At 49.0% G+C, this 20,534-nt stretch overlaps 1 protein-coding gene across 4 annotated transcripts in view; it reads left to right on the forward strand.

Moving 5' to 3' along the window:
- The window catches only part of LOC140385753 (1-phosphatidylinositol 4,5-bisphosphate phosphodiesterase gamma-1-like), a 439,770-nt gene extending 435,684 nt beyond the window's left edge, over positions 1-4,086 (forward strand). For all 4 annotated transcript variants that reach the window (XM_072468226.1, XM_072468225.1, XM_072468227.1 and 1 more), the window contains one exon: positions 2,878-4,086. In XM_072468226.1, the coding sequence (XP_072324327.1) occupies positions 2,878-2,938 (61 nt within the window). In that variant the 3' untranslated portion in view covers positions 2,939-4,086. The remainder of the gene's footprint in view (positions 1-2,877) is intronic.
- Positions 4,087-20,534: the final 16,448 nt, after the last annotated feature.

Genomic DNA, 20,534 nt, shown 5'->3' on the forward strand with positions numbered 1-20,534 from the left:
CGCCGTCCCCAGCCTCTTCCATGCAGCCCCCTCCCCCTCCATCACCCACTTGCGCACCATCGTCGCATTGGCGGCCCAGTAGTACCCTCAGAGGTTGGGCAGCGCCAGCCCCCTCCTATCTCTACTCCGCTCCAGGAACACCCTTCTTACCCTTGGAGTCCCTCGCGCCCACACAAACCCCATTATACTCCTGTTAACCCGCCTGAAAAAAGCCTTCGGGTTAAACACGGGGAGGCACTGGAACAGGAACCTAACCTGCCGCGCTGGACCCAGTGCCTCAGCCCCCGACACCCGCGCGGGGTTCTTCGCCGGTTTTTAAACCGGCCCCGCTGGCTGCTCGTGACGGCCCAAAGGCCGACAATAGTCGGGGAGTGCGTGAGGACTCGGGGATTTCCCTGAAATCGCCGCGAATGCCCTTGGGAGCACCGTCATTTTGATTGACTGCACCCTACCCGGCAAGGACAGCGGCAACGCGTCCCACCTCTTGAACTCCTCCTCCATTTGCTCCACCAGCCTTGTAAAGTTAAGCCTATGCAGGGCCCCCCAGCTCCTGGCCACCTGGACCCCCAAATATCTGAAGCTCCTCTCCGCCCTTTTTAGTGGGAGCTCGTCAATCCCCCTCTCCTGGTCCCCTAGCTGAACTACAGACAGCTCGCTCTTCCCCATATTGAGCTTGTACCCCGAAAAGTCCCCGAATTCCCTAAGGATCCTCATTACCCCTGGCATTCCTCCCACCGGGTCCGCCACATACAGCAGCAGGTCATCCGCATAAAGCGACACCCGATGCTCCTCCCCACCCCGCACCAACCCCCTCCAGTTCCTCGACTCTCTCAGTGCCATAGCCAGGGGTTCAATCGACAGTGCGAAGAGCAGGGGGGACAGGGGACACCCCTGTCTCGTCCCTCGGTGCAACCGTAAGTACTCGGACCTCCTCCTATTTGTGGCCACACCCGCCATCAGGACCTCATACAACAGCCTAACCCACCTGATAAACCCCTCCCCAAACCCGAACCTCTTCAGCACCTCCCACAGGTACCCCCACTCTACCCTATCGAAGGCTTTCTCAGCGTCCATCGCCACCACTATCTCCGCCTCCCCCTCCCTCGCCGGCATCATGATAACGTTCAAAAGCCTCCGCACATTCGCGTTCAACTGTCTCCCCTTCACAAACCCCGTCTGGTCTTCATCGATGATCTACGGCACACAATCCTTAATCCTCGTGGCTAAGACCTTCGCCAGCACCTTGGCATCTACATTTAGCAAGGAAATCGGTCTGTAAGACCCACATTGCAGGGGATCCTTGTCCCGCTTCAGGATCAAGGAGATCAGTGCCCGGGACATCGTGCCCGCTGAATTGCGCCATTGTGTATTTTTTACAATTTCAAGTTGCTCTAAAGTACCTTAAGGCCAAAGTTAACTTTTGAAGTGTAGTCACTGTGTCCTGTCAGACCATAAGAAATAGGAACAGGGCAGCACGGTGTGGCAGTGGTTAGCATTACTGTCTCACGGCGCTAAGGTCCCAGATTCAATCCCGGCTCTGGATCACTGTCCGTGTGGAGTTTGTACATTCTCACCGTGTCTGCGTGGGTTTCACCCCCACAACCCAAAGATGTGCAGGGTAGATAGATTGGCCACGCTAAATTGCCCCTAAAAAATTGGAAAAAATGAATTGGGTACTCTAAAATTTAAAAAAAAAGAAATAGGAGCAGGAACCATGTGGCCCCTCGAACCTGCTCCGCCGTGCAATAGGATCATGGCTGATGCGACATTTCCCACGCCCAACCTCCTGCCCTTTCCCCGTAACCCATGAATCCCTGACTGATCAAGAATCTATCTATCTCGGCCTTTAATATACACAAGAACTCTGCCTCCACAGCTCTCTGTGGCTGGGAGTTCAAAAGATTCACAACCCTCTGAAAGAAGAAATTCCTCCTCACCTCAGTCATAAATGGGCACCTCCTTTATTCTGAGACTATGCCCTCTGGTCCTAGACTCTCCCAAGAGGGGAAACATCCTCTCCATATTTACCCTGTCAAGCCCCTTGAGAATCCTATATGTATCAATGAGATCACCTCTCATTCTTCTAAATTCCAGGAAACGGAGTAACCAATTTGTGCTCAGTAAGCGCTCCCAGACAATATTGTGGTATATTGCCAGATGGGTTTTGGCTGTGGAATAAACATTAGCCGGATCGTTGGGAAAACTCTTCTGTTCCTCTTCAAACATTGCTATTGATTAGGGCAGCACGGTGGCACAATGGTTAGCACTGCTGCCGCACGGCGCCGAAGCCCCAGGTTCGATCCCGGCTCTGAGTCACTGTCCATGTGGAGTTTGCACATTCTCCCTGTGTTTGTGTGTCTTTCGCCCCCAAAACCCAAAGATGTGCAGGATGGGTGGATTGTCCATGCTAAAGTGCCCCTTAATTGGAAAAAAAATTAATTGGGTACTCTAAATTTATAAAATAAAAAACCTTGCTGTAGGTTCTTTTACATCTGACTGAGAGGGCAAATCGCTGCCAAGGTCTCAGTTAAATATATTGTTCAAAAGATGGTACCTCTGGCAATGCAGCAGTCCCTCAGTACTGCATCGGAGTGTCAGCCTAGCGTTTGTGCTCAACTTTCTGAAGTGGAAGCTGAACCTAGGACCTGCTAACTGCAAAGCGAGAGTGCTGCCGCTGAGCCATGGTGGGCACATGGCTGTGGTTCATTTGACCCAGGAATGCCTAATGCTGACGTTGGGCATGTGAAATGGAAAGTATTCCATTGATGGCACTAACATGCCTTATTTGGATGAGCACCAAAGCAAAGTAAACCCGTCTTTTACAGTGGGCTGATAAACTTAGTCATCCTTTGTTTTCTTCATTATTTTTTCCGGCAGACTCATAGAAAAGAAAAAAAGAGACAGGCTACGGCAACAAATGGGGAACAAGAAAAGCTAAAGATTCACGTGACTCTGGCAGCGCCGAGGCCGCAGATCGTTAAGACCTCTTATCGGTTTCTATGGAAACCCTCGGCAGATTCGGCCTACAAACAGGCGGTCCTGGAAAATTTCTGTATGAAGTCCATTTAGCACATGGTGTAAGCTGGCCTAAGCTTTTTGGAGACGACTTCAGAGACTATTGATACAGCTCTGGTGCCTTTTTGACGTTTTCATTTCTCTCCCTTTTACCGTGCAACATCCACAGATGACGGATTATTTTTTTAAAAGTGTCGATATAAAGAAGAGAAACAGACGCACTTACATCAGATCTGAAACGTAGCACCACATGATTCTCAGCTGGTTAGGTCTCATGCAGATATGGTGAAGTTCATTGAGTGTATCCAGTTCTATGGCGTTTTCTCTACCTCCCTTGTTGGTTCTAGCCCAGACTATCCATACGTTAGAGGTCCTACCTATCAATCACTCTTCCTACGGGTCACGTTTGTTCCCTGTAAAACTTTCCTCCTCATACTTTGCAGATGACACCACTATTATAAAATACCAACGTAGACCTGCTCGTACATTGAACAAAAATTAGTGAAGGTGATTTAATGTCCCAAGGAGCTATGCACCCATGGCCATGGTGAGGACGTGGTTGGTTATTGTTTTATTCATGGGGACGTTTTGTTCCATGAGAGCCACGAGCTCTGGAATAAAAGGGAATAACCTGTTTGGGGAAAAGCATTGATTGCTATTTCAAAATAAAAAGTTCAATCTTTTTGCTTGCTAAGTAGCTCTCCAGGGAGAGCATGTTTCTTTGTTTTTGTTCCCGTTAACAGGTTTTCCCAACCCTTCCAGCCATCCACTCTAAAGGCCACGTCGAGGCTGGGGGTTGGGAGGCAGGTTCCTTCGCTGCCTCCAATTGTTTCTCTCAGACAGATTGCTGGGAGGCGAGCAAGAATGGATTTTTGTTTTTCGAGAGAATTTTTATTTTTCCAAGTTTCAATTGTACAAATTTAAAAGGGTCCATAATGCCCGACGTACAGGTAGAACCGAGCACGAGCATTAACAAATAAAAAAAGATGTAAAGGAAAATATGTATCCCAGCATTTAAGTTGACATTAAATACATGAGTACGAGCAAATTCAATAAACAGTGTTACTACTTTATTGCATTTATGTTCATTTCTTTTTGTCCTCCCGCTCTTTACCATTTTACCCTGAAGTCAGAGATCAGAGTTAACTCATTGGAGAAACTATACAACTGGTCATGCTTCATACTTGTGTGGTAATATGCCTTTCAGAGATCAGAGCATGACATCATTAGGAAAGAAGTGTGTCATGCAGTCCAGTTTAGTTTCACTTCCATTATAAGCAGAGCACATATAGACAGATCTGCTGCTGGTGTCTTCAAGCTTCATACCAAAATATATCTACCTCCCTGTGCCGAGCCTTAATAAATGAACACACAGGGTGTTTTCCCAATCCCCATTGAGTGATTGGGGCCTTTATATCGTTATAAAACATGGTATGATATGCACCAGTGATGCTTTATAAATGACATGGATGATATGGTTCTCAGCCAGACAGTACGATTCAGAACAGGTATAAGATGGTGAGCAATCTTAAATTTTGCGACATGGCATGCGACGTCCCTTAGTGTTTTTGTTTTGGACTGCAACAAAGTTGAAGTGTTGGAGAATATTGAGACTGAAGTGAGCTGACGCGAAAGATACAGTTCTCATGCAAAGAGCTGGTAAGCATCCTCATGGTGAGATTGCAATGCAAAGCCTGTCATTCAGTGAGCGGGACAGCGCGTCGAGAGGACCAGCATCGGCTTAGCTCAGTCAGGAGATAACCAGGGTATGGGTCAGATCGATAGTCATAAAAATTGGGCCAAATACGGTGGCAATTATAATTGGCAGTGCCTTGGCAAAGCACACAAAAGCGGCTACAGTGATACTCACCCCAGGGACTAAAGATCAAAGGGACAATGCCAAAATGTCCACAAAACTCCCCAATTTGAATTGGGGTGCAGCATTTTTTTGATTAATTTATGGAATGTGGGCACTACTGGCTGGACCAGCATTTATTGCCCACGCCTATTTTCAACTGAGTGGCTCGCCTCATTTCAGAGGGCAGTTAAGAGTCAACCTAATACCTTGCTGAGTTGGCCAGACCCAGGGTGGTTGGAGTTTTTAAGACAATCAACAATGGCTCTATTAGACTTTCAATTTCATTTGTTTTTAATTCAAATGTTACCATCTGCAATGGTGGGATTTGAGCCCAGGTGTCTGGTTCTAGTTCATTGACAATAACACTACACCATCACCTCCATAGTTAACCTATTAACCAGGTTTAGAATACAAAGCATACAGAGCTATGGTTTCTTGATTCAGGTGGGTCTGAACCAGACAAGCAACCATAAAAAGTCAGGTTGCAATTAGGAATAAAGGTCTACACAGGCTAAACACATCCAAATTAACAGCAGAGGAGCTAAAGCGTCCCCAAAAGATATGGACCAAGTATGCACGGTTTAGAATCAGGTTAAATTTCCATATTCATTGACTAAAGTTTGTCATTTCGACAACAGGCTGGAGAGTTGATAGATCTCTCCATCAGCAGTTGACTTTCCGTGGCGGCCATGAGCTGAGCGGTCGCACGAAGGGTGGCTCTCATGTAAGATCTTTGACTAGCTTTTTATACCCAGCACACGGGCACCAAATGTACCTGCAATCCCCCACCCTAAACCCCATCGACCGCACTGCCAAGCAAGATGGGAAAAAGTCAGCCGCCAAGTCGAAAATCCAGCAGAGACGAGGGGAGGGGATCCTCAGCCTTGGAGCTGGCAGCCACACGTGGAGGCACGGAACCAGGGAGGGCTGACCCCAAAGAGGCCCCAGTGTAGATCCAGGCGCTGATGGACAAATTGACAGGCTTCATCACCTCCGAGCTTCAGAGACACAGGGAGGACGTGAGGAGAGACCTCCAAGCAGCTGTCGAAACGTCAGTGGAAGTAGCGACGGCCCCCACAAGGGACAATATAGAGCAGAGACTGGATGCCCAGGAGAAGTCAGCAAGGGACCTCGAGAAGGCCGCCACAGACCAAGGGGCCCGGATCGCAGTGCTCGAGGCCGAGGTGGCGAACCTGGTCAGAACCCAGAAGGGGCTGAAAGACAAAGTCAACGACCAGGAGAACTGGTCGCATTGGCACAATTTGAGAATCGTGGGGCTGCTGGAGGGAACGGAGTGGAGAAACTCCACGGAGTACATGGCAGAGATGCTCAGGGAGCTAGTTAGTGAAGAGGGCTTCACCAATCCCCCAGATGTAGACCGTGCCCACAAGTCGCTTCGGCAGTGCCCAAAGCGACGGAGCCACTGGAGCTGGATAATCTTGAGGCTCCACAGATACTCTTCATCAGCAGTTGCAGAGAAAATGGTACATACTGTGTGAGGCACGATCAATTTGTCTGGAGACGAAGTTGGATTCAAACTAAGGCTTTATTAGTATCTGAAGTGTAGCCTCCTACAGCAGCTGACGAAACGGCTGCTAGCTGAAGGCCACGCATATTTATAACCCGGCTCCTGGGCGGAGCTAGCATGCAGGGGCCCAGGTGAACCTGTAGTGCAGGTTCTGTCATACAACCCTTAATATAGGAACACAGTGGTTTACCACATTCACCCCCTGTTAAAATTGAGTCCGGCGGGGTGGTGGATAACTATATACAATTTGCAATCTTTAACATGAAGGCTACCGACCGTTGGTCAGTGAGGAGAGTGAATCTCCTGCAGGCCAGGTAATGCCTCCAATGTCTCACAGCCTCAATGATAGCCTGGGCCTCCTTTTCGACGGATGAGTGCCGAATTTCGGAGGCATGGAGGGTGCGGGAAAAGAATGCCACGGGCCTGCCTGGTTGAGGGTGGCGGCAAGGGCGACGTCCGATGTGTCGCTTTCTACTTGGAAAGGAAGTGTTTCGTCTACAGCGTGCATTCCAGCTTTGGCAATATCAGCTCTGATCCGGGCGAAGGCCTGTTGGGCCTCTGCAGTCAGGGGGAAATTAGTGGACTGTATGAGTGGGCGGGCCTTGTCTGCATAGTTTGAGACCCACTGAGCGTAATATGAGAAGAACCCCAGGCAGCGTTTGAAGGCCTTGGGGCAGTGGGGGAGGGGAAGCTCCATGAGGGGGCGCATGCGGTCGGTATCGGGTCCAGAATTCCGTTCTGGACCACGTAGCTGAGGATGGCTAAGCGGTTTGTACGGAACACACAGTTCTTGTTATACGTGAGGTTGAGGAGAGTGGCGGTGCGGAGAAATTTAGCAAGGTTGGAGTCGTGGTCCTGCTGATCATGGCTGAAGATGGTCACATGTCTAGGTACGGAAACGTGGCCCGCAAGCCATACCTGTCGACCATTCGGTCCATCTACCTTTGGAAGACCGGAACCCATTGGTGACGCCGAAGGGGACCCTAAGGAAGTGATATAGCCGGCCGTCTGCCTCGAAGGCGGTGTATGGCCGGTCCGATTTACGGATGGGGAGCTGGTGGTAAGCGGATTTCAGGTCCACCGTTGAGAAGACCCGGTACTGTGCAATCTGGTTAACCATGTCAGATATGCGTGGGAGGGGGTACGCGTCGAGCTGCATGTACCTGTTGATGGTCTGGCTGTAGTCCACGACCATTCGATTTTTCTGCCCAGACATAACCACTACCATTTGAGCTCTCCAGGGGCTGTTGCTGGCCTTGATGACTCCCTCCTGAAGCAACCACTGGACCTCGGACCTGATGAAGGCCTTATCCTGAGTGCTGTACCGTCTGCTCCTGGTAGCGACGGGTTTGCAATCTGGACTTAGAATGGCAAAGAGGATTGACCTTTAGGGTTGCGAGGCCGCACACAGTGGGGGGTGGTAAGGGTCCGCCGAATTTAAGGGTCAGGCTCTGGAGGTTGCACTGAAAATCCAGGCCAAGGATAAGTGCAGCGCAGAGGTTAGGGTGGACGTAGAGGCTGAAATCGTGGAACTCTACGCCTTGGGCTGTGAGCGTGACCGTGCAGTACCCCCGGATCGTTACGCGAGGGGATTCGGAGGCCAGGGAGATACTTTGATTGGTCGGGTGTACCTGAAGGGAGCAGCGCCTTACCGTATTTGGATGTACAAAGCTCTCGGTGCTCCCGGAGTCCAGTAGGCAGGAGGTCATGTGGCTGTTGACTTTCACGCTGGTGGATGCGTTGGTCAGAGTGTGTGGTTTGGACTGGTTGATTACCATGGATGTGAGTCGTGGTTGATCGTCGGGTAGTGAGGTGGCCGCTGCGTCAGGGTCCTGAACCGCCGTTGGTCTCCGTGTGCTGCGGGGTGGACAAGATGGCGGCACTCGGAGGTCCTAGGGGTCACAAAATGGCGGCGCCCATGGAACGCACGCTGCGGGGGTGGAGCAAGATGGCAGCGCCCATGAAACGCACGTGTTGAGCGGGGGAGAAGATGGCGGCGCCCATTGCTCGCACATGGCCTGGGGAGGAGGGGAGGGTAGCGGCGCCCATTGTCCATGACCAGGGGGGGTGGGGGCACCCGCTGCCGCTGAGCGGGCCTGGCACACCGCTGCAGGAGGGGAGGATAGCGGCGCCCATTGTCCGGGGTGGGGGTGGGCGACCGCTGCTGCTGATCGGGCCTGGCACACTGCTGCGTAGTGGCCCTTCTTCCCGCAGGCCTTACTAAGGGCAGTGCGGGCCGGGCAGCGTTGGCGGGGTGTCTTTGTTGGCCGCAAAAATAGCATCGAGACCCCCCCCGGAGATCACTGGCTGGCGCGTAGCGCAGGTGTTCTGGGTGGGTAGCGCCCCCGCTGGGGCGGCTGCCTGTGGGGCCCATGAAGCATAGGAGGAGTGGGCCGCGCGGTTGGGGGCGTAGGGCTGTACATTGCGCAGGGCGACCGTCATGGAAAGCGCTAGTGTTTTAGTCTCTGCAAGGTCGTGCGTGGCCCCTTCTAGGAGCCACTGCCTGATAACATCGGACCCAATCCCAGTTACAAAAGCGTCCCTCATAAGGAGATCTGAGTGCTCCTTAGCTGTCACATCCTAGCAGTCACAGTTCTGAACTAGTGGGATCAGGGCCCTCCAGAAGTCCTCAATTGACTCACCAGGTAGTTGAGTACGCGTTGCGAGTGCGTGTCTGGCGAAGAGCATGTTCCTCTTCTGCCCATAACTCTCTGAGTCGAGTCATAGCGTCAGCGTAATTGGGCGCATCCTGGATCAGCGGGAAGATTTTAGAGTTGAGTCTGGAGTACAAGGTTTGAATCTTCTGAGCCTCTGGAACAGGGGTCGGCGCCGCGTTGATATACGCTTCAAAACAAGCTAGCCAGTGCTGGAAGTCCTTTCTGGCGTTGCTTGTGTGTGGATCCAGCTGCAGTCGATCTGCTTTAATCCGGAGGTCCATCTTCTGAATGAGATACTAATAAATTGAGGCACAATCAATTTGGCTGGAGACGAAGTTGGATTCAAACTGAGGCTTTATTAGTATCTGAAGTGTGGCCTCCTACAGCAGCTGACGAAATGGCTGCGAGCTGAAGGCCACGCATATTTACAACCCGGCTCCTGGGCGGAGGTAACATGCAGGGGCCCAGGTGAACCTGTAGTGCAGGTTCTACCATACAACCCTTAATATAGGAACACAGTGGTTTACCACACTGTGATTTTTCTAACACAGACCTAGCTGACAGAATTGTTGTGTTGGTGATCACATCCACTACCACAGAAGCATTCCAGGAGGTTCTGCTGGACAAGCCTAAAATGTATAGCACCAAAGAGCTACTCAAGGATGGACAAAAGTATAATGTGATTCTCACAGGTGGAAAAAGCTTACAGGTCCTAATCATGATACTAATTGTTGATGCACTTAATAGAACAACTAAACCTAGCAAGACATGGAGAAGCTGTGCCTTTCTGAATGCACCAAGGAAACACCCAGCATTTAATCAATTCTGTAAGGTATGTGGCAGAAAAGGTCATTGGCAGTGGCAGTGCACTAGAGCAAAAGCTACAAAGAGTCATGTACTGATCCAACAGACCATACACAATGGGGACCTTCAAGCAATGAGAACGACTATTCTGTCAGAAACACATACATGTAGTGATTGACAAACCCAAAATTGTGATGATGTGTACAATGAGATGAAGAGCGGTGAACAAAGATTTCCCACCATCAATCTCTTGAAAAACATAGATACCAGCACACCATCCGAAGTATTTGCGAAGATTCAAATTAGTTGTCCTAAGAAAGTTGGTAAATACTCGTAATTGATCAAGATTGACTGAGGGGCAACCAACATACTACCCCTGTGAATGTTAAATGACATGTATCCACAGACACAGTGGGCCATGGTGAAACCGGCTGTGAAACTCTCAGAGTCAATAGATCTGTGTACAACCATAAAATCTGAGAATCCCTACAGTGCAGAAGGAGGCCATTCAGCCCATCAAGTCTGTACCAACCCTCTGAAAGAGAACTCCACCCAGCCCGATTCCCCCATTACCCAATCTAACCCTGTGCACACTAAGGGATAATTTAGAATATCCAATCCACCTAACCTGCACATCTTTGGACTTTGGAAGGAAACAGGAGCACCCGGAGGAAGCCCACGAAGACATGGGGAGAACGTGCAGAATCGCACATCACCCAAGCTTGGAAATGAACCTGGGTCCCTGGCACTATGAGGCAGCAATGCTCGCCACTGTGCCACCCAGTTCAGTAATTCGATGTGCAGGTTGCAAAGTCCTGGAGTGTGAGTACAGTCAAACGTCCTGGGTGTCACAGAGGATCTACATCATGGAGACTAATGGCCCAGCAATCGCAGGTCCACCGGTGACAATCCATGGAATCAGTCAGACCTCATTCGGCAGATCAATCTCAGAAACTACCCTGACTAACTCAGTTCATGACCTCACATCGAACTATCAAGAATGGTTTGGCAAAATTGGTGCTTTCAAGGGAGCTGCAATATTACACTTGGTGGAGAGTGCAAGTTTGTCAATTGACCTGGTATATTTTGCACAATGCAAATGCTAGCAGCTAAATGAGGAAACAGAAAATAAGCCACAGTGAAAACCCATCATTGAAGAAAGGCCTGATTTAATTCAGCATGTTCACAAACACAGGACCTTTTTGGCCTTACTGGGATGATCTACGCATCTCGTGGAGGGTCATTTTTAAAGGCAGGAAAATTATCATATCAAAATCCTTGCAACCTGATATTCTTCAACAAATTTATCGCTCACACATAAGCATTGATTAGACCAGAAAACCTGCAAGAGAGACAGTCTATTGGCCGGGTATGAGCAATGACACTGAAGTTATCACCAACAAGTGTGAGGCATATCTAGAGCATATGCCAATTCAGCACAAAGAAACACTGATTCCACATGATCATCTTAACCACCCTAATCCAAAATCGCATGCAACCTTTTTCATGTCCATGACACTGACTTCATAAACTACTTTGCCAACTAGCCCATTATTTGACAAGAGCACAATACATTAAGCACATATCATACCAATGTAAGTACTATTTTCAGATAATTTGGTGCGTGTAGAGAATTCATTACAGATAACTGTTCATATTGGTAAGCAAATTCAGGATCTGTACGAGAAATGGAATATCAATCACACGACTTCTCCTCATTATGCTTGATCTAATGGCCCAACTAAACGAATGAGTCATGCCATGAAATCTCTAATTTCATGGAATCGGAGAATCGCTACAGTGCAGAAGGAGGCCATCCGGCCCATCAAGTCCAACCGCCCCTCCAAAGGAGCATCCTACCCAGGCCCACTCCTGCACCCTATCCCACAACTTACACATTTTTGGACACTAAGGGGCAATTTAACATGGCCAATCCACCTATCCTACACATCGTTTGACCTGTGGGAGGAAATCGGACCCGTGGGAGGAAATCGGAGAGGAGAAAACCCACGCAGAGACAGGGAGAACATGCGAACACCACACAGTCACCCAAGGCCAGAATCGAACTCGTGTCCCTGGCACAGTGTGGCAGCACTGCCAGCCACCGTGCCACCCCAATTCTCAAATGAGGACAGACCAAGCAAGATCTACACATTGCAATGTTACATCTGAGAGCAATCCCTTTTAAGTGCAATTATTCCATCACCAGCAGAGCGCATGTTTGGCAGACCAGTGCATACCTGTCTACCTACCCTTATGCATTCCACTCTCAGAAACTAGAGAGACATTTTTAAAACTGCAAGAGAAGATGACCAAGGTCCATGATAAAAATGCACAGACAGAATTGGCAAGTTCATACACCAAGTGCCCCCACCAACATCAATATTTAATAGTTTCCCACCATTTAAAAATATTGATTTTTCTGTTCTTCATATCAAAGCAAATAACTTGCATTTCACTACATTATATCAATTTGCTAACGGGCAGCACGGTAGCACGGTGGTTAGCACAATTGCTTCACAGCTCCAGGGTCCCAGGTTCGATTCCCGGCTTGGTTCACTGTCTGTGTGGAGTCTGCACGTTCTCCCCGTGTGTGCGTGGGTTTCCTCCGGGTGCAAAGTTGTGCAGGTTAGGTGGATTGGCCATGATAAATTACCCTTAAGTGTTCAAAATTGCCCTTAGTGTTGGGTGGGGTTACTGGGCTATGGGGAAAGGGTGGAGATGTGGGCTTGGGTCAGGTGCTCTTTCAAAGAGCCGGTGCAGACTCGATGGGCCGAATGGCCTCCTTCTGCACTGTAAATTCTATGATATGATTCTACAACCAGTTTGCATCCAGTATCCTACAGAAGGCAACCAGCCGAGGTGACAGGGATTTATACGGAACCATGGTCCTATGAGGTCATTACACACAAAGATGCAACAATGATGTGTAACCAAGGACAAGGTAAATCCGGTTCCTCAACCACTGTGTAGTCCTATTGCAAACACCATTGGACTGCCTTTCTGCTCCTCCTGTTCTGTGCCACTGGAGAGTTCCTCATTTCTGGCCAGGACATCTGCTCTCAGTTTCTACATATATATATATGGCTTCGTATATGAGAATTCTCAATCCAACTGATAGTTTGTAGCACTGAATTGTCAGGGAAAGATGAGCCAGGGCGCTGTTTAAAACATGTACTATTTATTGAGATGTGATGATAAGGCCAGCATTTGATGCTGATCCCTAATTGCCCTGGATTTGAGTCAACCGCATTACTGTGGGTCTGGGCCACAGGTTAGACCAGGCCAGGTAAAGATGGCAAATTTCCTTCCCTAAAGAGCATTGGTGAATCAGATGGATTTTTTACCACAATCAACAATGGTTTCATCATCATTGTTACTGAAGCTAGCCTTCAGTTCAAGGTTTTATGAACTGAATTTGAATTCCACCAGCTGCCATGGTGGGATTTGAACCCCTGTCCTCAGCGTATTAGCCTTAGGGTTGCTAGTCCTGTGATATTCACACCATACCACCATCTCCCCTTTTTTATGGTACTAGCTGCTGTATTCTGGCATGTTTATTAACACACTGAAAAGCTTTGGGACATCTAAACAGCTTTTCAGTCTCTTCGTGAATGAATGGGTGAGTATGTTGGATTTTTCTGTCTAACATTTCCTAGGTAACTATTCAGGTAAGTAAGTTGGAACTGTCCATAGGATCCAACTGTAACGCAGAATTGGAGACATTTCGAAGGTCCCAGAGATCAGGGAAATTGCTAACAGAAATTCAGACTCCGACAATCCGGACATCGGAACATCTGGGCCATGAGATGTGCCAAGAGCCGATTAAACTTAATAAAGTTAATTTGCAAAAGCAAAATATTGTTGAAATCTGAAATAAGAACAGAAAATGCTAGAAATACTCAGTAGGTCAGGCAGCATATACAGAGAGAGAATAGAGTTAATTTTTCAGGTTAATGATATTTCATTTGAAGTTCTGATGTAAGATTCTCGACCTGAAACATGAACTCCGTTCTCTCTCCACAGGGTTAATTTACATCCAAATTTGTGTCAAGCCTCAGAATCTTACAGCCCAAACTTTTCTGGTAGACTCGAGAGGCGCATTCTTCTATCTGGAACGTCATGGAGCCTGTAGCGTTGGCATTTCTACTGCTGGCAATACAACAGCAGAGACAGAGCTACGGTGCTTCATGTGGCCAGGACCAGTAATTTTCTGGGGGAGGTTGGGCCAGTAGATATTCTGGGACCAGGACCGCAGAGGGTGGATCCCCATTGAAGACACTATCAGGCAATGTATTCCGATTTCAGACATCCTAACTGCAGAGGCCGGAACATAGTGCCGGAGTGTGTGAGATAGAACTAACTCAAGGTGTGTGTGTGTGAAAATCGTGAGCATGGATTTATGAAAGAAGGTCGTGTTTTAATAACAGAAAGAGTAAGAACAGTAATGCAGTTAATGCGCATGAGCCTTTAAAAGGCCTTCAATAAGATAAATCACACAAGACTCAATAACAAAGTTCCTGGGTGTGTGGAGTCAGGGGCCGGAAAACAGAATGGCCGAAAGACAGTTTCAAAACAGAAAATAGAGGACAGGGGTTAAAGCAGGTTTCTCAGCCTAGTGAGAAGTGGTGTCCTCCAGGGATCCATGTTGTTTAGTAAGTACTTTGGACTGAGTTTGGAAGTATGTTATTGCAATTTACAGTGGGCTATAATTCAGGGCTATAAATAATAAGGATGGCAGGCTTGCAGAATGGCAAACCAATTCAATATAGCAAAGTGTGAGGTTGTTTATTTTGTAAGAGGAGTAAGGTGGGAACTTATTCCTTGAAGGTAAGAAACTAAAAAGAGCAGAGGTGCAGAAAGAACCGGGAATACAAATACACAAATCACTAAAGGTTGCAACAAAAACGTGATAAGGACGTAAGAGTTGGTGGGGATCATTTCTAAAGGAATGGAATAAATAAGCAGGGAAGCAACGTTAAATTGATACAATTTTGGTTAGGCCACAGTTTCCACTAGAAGGTGAGTGCAGAACAAGGAGTATAAATATAAGTTAGTTGTGAATAGGTCAAATATTTATATCTACGTAATGATTTGGACTAGGAAATCAGAAGTACAATTTAAAAATTTGCAGATGACACCAAATTGGGGGTTACAGTTAATACTGAGGAAGACTGCAAGGTGAGGAGGGTTAAAATGGTTCCCCTCTTTTCCCACCCCTTGTTTGACCATAGCAGATTATTTTTGAATAAAGGATATGATCACCAATTCATTGCTGAATTTATATACTGTGACTTTGAAAGACATACACAGCCAGGTTCCCTTGTAAGTTTTTGAAAATGTTATAACGACCCCTCACGAGGACCACGGGGAAACCATCATTGAACTTCCCGTGGGACTCGTGGAGTACGAAATTCCCAACAAGGATGTATTTGGAGCAAGGTGCTGCTTTACGTAGAACCTTTTACGTAGTTAAAATAAATGAATGTTCAATTTTTGCCTGCTTCCTCAAGTTACTGAACTGGCAACGAGGATGAAAAAAACTCCGGACTCGCTCGTAGAACCGCCTGACTGCCGGAAGTTACGGTTTGGGATGTAACTTTGTAACAATTGAAGATGCAGTTATTCGGAAAATTGGAAGCCTTCGATGCAGGCCTGGGAGATCGGAACCAGTATGTGGAGCGCATGAGGTATTTTTTCCAGACAAATCGGATTTTGGGGGAAGACCATCAGAAGGTCTTCCTCCTGACCGTCTGTGGGGCCCAGACACTTGGAAAATGGACCTATCCGGCTGCACCGGACTCCAAATCCTTTAATGAGCTGTTCGCTATGGTTTCGAAACACTGTGACCCCAATCACTCCGTAACTATGTAACGGCATTGTTTTAATATGGCATTGCTGTCTCTGGCAAATCAGTTAAGGACTTCTTGACCCGCTTAAGATGCCTGGCTGAATACTGAGAGTTTGGGCCAGCCCTCTCTGAGATGTTGTGGGACCGGCTTGTGTGTGATATTAATAATACAGCCACACAGAGGAAGTTTTTGGTGGAAGCCTCCTAGATTTGAAACAGGCCATTAAGTAATTATTGCCTTGAGAGCATGCGAAGAAAGCAGTGCAGGAGATGCAGGGGGCCGTGGACTGTGGCGTCCATAGTTTGGCCTGCCCTTCATTTTGAACTCCTTCTGCATCAAGGGGCAGTGCAGGTCTGGCACTGTTTCCTCCGAATGGGCAACCACAGAGGCAATTCCGCAACAGGGTTTGAATCTCAGGCGCTACCGCTGACCGGTGGGATACCTCCCCCGAGGATAAAGGGGAGAGCCGGCTGCATTGCCAACCGTGTGGGTGGAGAACTCATGACAGTCAGGGCCACCAGGGTTTGACACAGAGAACTCCTTCCGGGACAACCACCCAGATCACCGCGAACCAGGGCCTTGCACATGGACATCCTGGATAAGGAGGACTGCCTGATGCAACTGAATTGTGTCACGGCTCCAAAAGGCAGATCGACCCGAGCCACACTACAAGTCAATGTGCATCTGGTGATGTTGGAAATGGACACTGGTGCAGCCGTTTCCATTGTGTACCTCCGTATGTTTCAGTGGCTTCGTACAGGGATCATAGGCGCGATTCTCCGACCCCCCACCGGGTCGGAGAATCGCTGGGGGCTGGCGTGAATCCAGCCCCCGCTGTGTCCCGAATTTTCCGCCACCGGCGGAAATCCCCCCGGCGATTCTCTGGTCCGCGATGGGCCGAAGTCCCGCCGCTGTCAACCCACGCCGACTGGTGTGGATTGAACCACCTTTCGAACGGCGGGACAAGGCGGCGGGGGCGGGCTCCAGGGTCTTGGGGGGTGCGCGGGGGCGATCTGGCCCGGGGGGGTGCCCCCACGGTGGCCTGGCCCGCGATCGGGGCCCACCGATCCGCGGGCAGGCCTGTGCTGTGGGGGCACTCTTTTCCTTCCGCTTTTGCCATGGTCTCCACTACGGCGGAGGCGGAAGAGATCCACTGCGCATGCGCGGGGATGCTGTGAGCGGCCGCTGATGCTCCCGCGCATGCGCCGCACGGCAAAGTCATTTCCGCGCCAGCTGGCGGGGCACCAAAGGCCTTTCCCGCCAGCTGGCGGGGCGGAAATCAGTCCGGCTCGGGCCTAGCCCCTCAAGGTGAGGGCTCGGCCCCCCAAGATGCGGAGCATTCCGCACCTTTGGGGCGGCGTGATGCCGTACTGATTCGCGCCGTTTTTGGCGCGGGTCGGCGGACATCGCGCCGATTGCGGAGAATCCTGCCCCATGTCACTGACAAGATTGACGACTTACACTGGGGATCGTTTAAAAATTGTAGGGACAACTGTGACTTCAGTAATGCACGGGCAGCAATTGGTTTGACTTCCATTGGTTGTGGTGAAGGAACCGGGACCAAATTTGTTGGGGTGAGACTAGTTACAAATCCTCCGTTTCAACTGCCAACAGATCTTTCGGATGGGCACCGGAAGCCTATACGACGTTCTGGGTAAATACCCCAAAGTGTTCCGGAGGATCTAGATAGAATAAGGCGGCCAAAGCCCATATCTATGTGGATGCTGATGCTAGCCCCGATAGTTCACGGCGAGGTCTGTACCTTATGCTTTGCTAATGAAGGTTAATGCAGAACCTCAGTGCCTGCAGGATCTGGGGTCATATGCCCGGGGCAGTTTGCGGAAAGGGCCGCGCCTGTGGTGCCAGTAATGAAGCCTGACAATATTGTCCACTTTAACTGAGATTTCAAACTCACTGTGAACAGGGCTTCGCATCTGGGCCGATACCCATGCCCGAGTTGAGGCTTTATACAACCGATTGGCTGGAGGATGTTCCTTCACGAAGATGGATATGAGCCAAGCAGTTGGAGCTAGGCCCGGAATCGAAAAAGTTTGCAACCATTGATAATCATCGGGCACTTTATGAGTACACCTGCCTCCGGTTTGGGGTTTCATTAGCCTGGTGATCTTTCAGCGGGAGATGGAGAATATTTTGCAGGGCCTCCCAAAGGTGACTGTCTACTTGTGTGCTCATCACAGGGTCTACGGAAAAGGAATATATGGATAACCTACACGAAGTTCTCTGGTGGTTTTCCCATGTTTGTGCCTGGCTGAAGAAGAGCAAGTGTATGTTCCATGCTAAAGCGGTGACCTATCTCAGTTACAGTGGGTACAGGGATGGGCTACAACCAGTGGAGGATAGGGTTCACGTGATAAAAAGGGCCCCAACTCTGAAGAATGCCACAGAGCTCGAGTCAGTTTTGGGCCTAGTCAACTACTACGAAAAGTTCATTGCCAATTTGGCCACTCTGTTGGCTTTGTTCCATTTGCTACTGAGGAAGGACCAGGAATGGTGCTACACAGGACAAAGCTTTTGTTGTTAAGAAACATTCGTCTTCCCCGCAGCTTCTTACGCATCATGATCCGGTTAGGTCTCTGATATTGACATGTGATGCTTCCTTTGATGGTATTGGGGTGGTACTGGCCCATGGATCGGACGACAGCATGGAACCATCCATTGCATTCGCTTTGAGGACTCTGGCGGATGCAGAGTGACGTTATGCTCAAATAGAGAAAGAAGGTTTGGCAGTGAGTTTTAGATTAAAGAAATTCCATCAGTACATTTCTGGAAGACATTTTGCCATTATAACTGACCACGAACCACTGCTCGGCCTTTTCAGGGAGGATAAGGGAATCCCACCAATCGCATCAGCTAAGGTCCAGCGTTGGGCGCGTCTGCTCGCGGCATTATGGATATTCCTTCCAGCTCCACCCAGGAACACAAATTGCCCATGCCATCTGCCAATGGCTGTGAGCGCCACATCCCCGCCAGTCGCAGATGAGGTGATTGTGACCTTAACTTTCATGGGCACCTTGCCGGTGATGGCTCCTCAGGTACCCATGTGGACACAGCAGGACCCGGGATTGGCGAAGCTTTGCCTCATGCTGTTGAGCGGTGGGAAGAAGGAGGCCCTTTCGATTACCCTCCGGTCTTTCACCCAGAAATTTGCCGAGCTCAGTATAGAAGACGGTGTCATATTATGGGGAGCTCGGGTGGTCATCCCCCCCACAGGAGCAGGAGGTCATGTTACAGGACCTTCACAGTGGCCATATGGGTGCATCTAAAATGAAAATGTTGGCACACAGTTATGTCTGATGGCCCGACATCGAAGGGGACATCGAGAGGGTGATGCACAGCTGCCCGTCATGCCAAGGAAATCAGAAGCTCCCACTGACGGCCTCACTGAATCCATGGGAATGGCTGGGACATCCATGGGTGCGCCTACACGCAGATTTTGCAAGACCATTCATAGATTCCATGTTCCTTGTGGTCATGGAAGCCCACTCTAAGTGGCTGGAGGTGTGTAAAGATGCCCTCCACAATGTCCAGGGCCACAAGAGAGAAGCTCCAGAGTGTCTTTAGCACCTATGGGGTGCCTGAGATTCTGGTGACGGATGATGGGATGCCATTCATAAGTATAAAATACTAATGTATCCAATAAAAAATTCAGGAGAAACATCTTAACCTGGAGAATGGTTAAAATGTGTAACTTGTCACCATATGGAGTAGTTGAGGTGAATGCATTTAAGAAGAAATTAGGTGTGTACTGGAGGCAGAAAGGAATAGGACATGCGGATATGGTTAGATACAGTGGGTGGGAGGAGGTTGATGGGTCATAAAACATTGGCATAGACCAGTTGGGTCAAATGGGCCCAGATGCAAAAAGAAAGAACGTTGGTGGAATTTCTTTACATAGATTGCTGAGAATCTGGAAATGACAGATACATGGGGCTGAATTTTCATTTCAGAAACACGAAACAACAATAGGTCTGTTTGTGGGTCAGAAACCCCTGTCCTTCCCAACCTCTCCTTAGTCCTTTGATGATTGTTGGCCCTGGCTTCCCCTACGTCAGAGTAAGTTTGTGTAAGAGTGTGTGAGTGTGCATGGGATGAGTGAGTGTGGGTGAGAGTGAGTGAGTGTGTGTGTGTGACTGTGCATGAGAATGAGTGAGTGTTCGTGAGAGTGCGCAAAAGTGTGTGTGAGTGTGAGAATGAGTGTGCATGAGTGAAAATGAGTGCAGATGTGTGAGAATGAGTGTATGTGTGTGAGAGTGAGTGTGTGCGTGTGAGAGTCAGTGTGCATGGGAGTGAGTGAACATTTGAGAGAATGCGTGAAAGTGTGTGAATGAGTGTCTAAGAATGAATGTGCATGTGTGAGAATGAGTGTGTGCGTGAGAGAGTGAGGCTGTGAGAGTGAGTGCATGTGAGTCCGCGTGAGAGGGTGAATGTGTGTGATTATGGGGGTGAGTGTGTGTGGGAGTGAATAGTGTGTGAGAGAATGATCCAGTGTATATGGGACTGTGTGAGAGTGAGTGAGTGTGTGTCGGAGTGAATGAGTGTGTGAGTGAGTGAGTGTGCATAGTAGTGAGTGATTATTTTTGAGAGTGCGTGAAAGTGTGTGATAATGAGAATGTGTGAGAATGATTATGCGTGTGTGTGAGTGAGTCTGTGAGAGTGAGTGTGCGTACGTGAGAGTGTGTGTGTGAGAGCGAGTGAGTAAGTGTGTGAGAGAATGTGTGAATGAGTGTGTTTGAGTGTGCATGTGCAAGAGAGCATGTGTTTGTGTGTAAATGTGTGCAAGAGTGAATGAGTGTGCGTGT

This window comes from Scyliorhinus torazame, chromosome 11, assembly GCF_047496885.1.
Source record: "Scyliorhinus torazame isolate Kashiwa2021f chromosome 11, sScyTor2.1, whole genome shotgun sequence".
Classification (NCBI taxonomy): domain Eukaryota; kingdom Metazoa; phylum Chordata; class Chondrichthyes; order Carcharhiniformes; family Scyliorhinidae; genus Scyliorhinus; species Scyliorhinus torazame.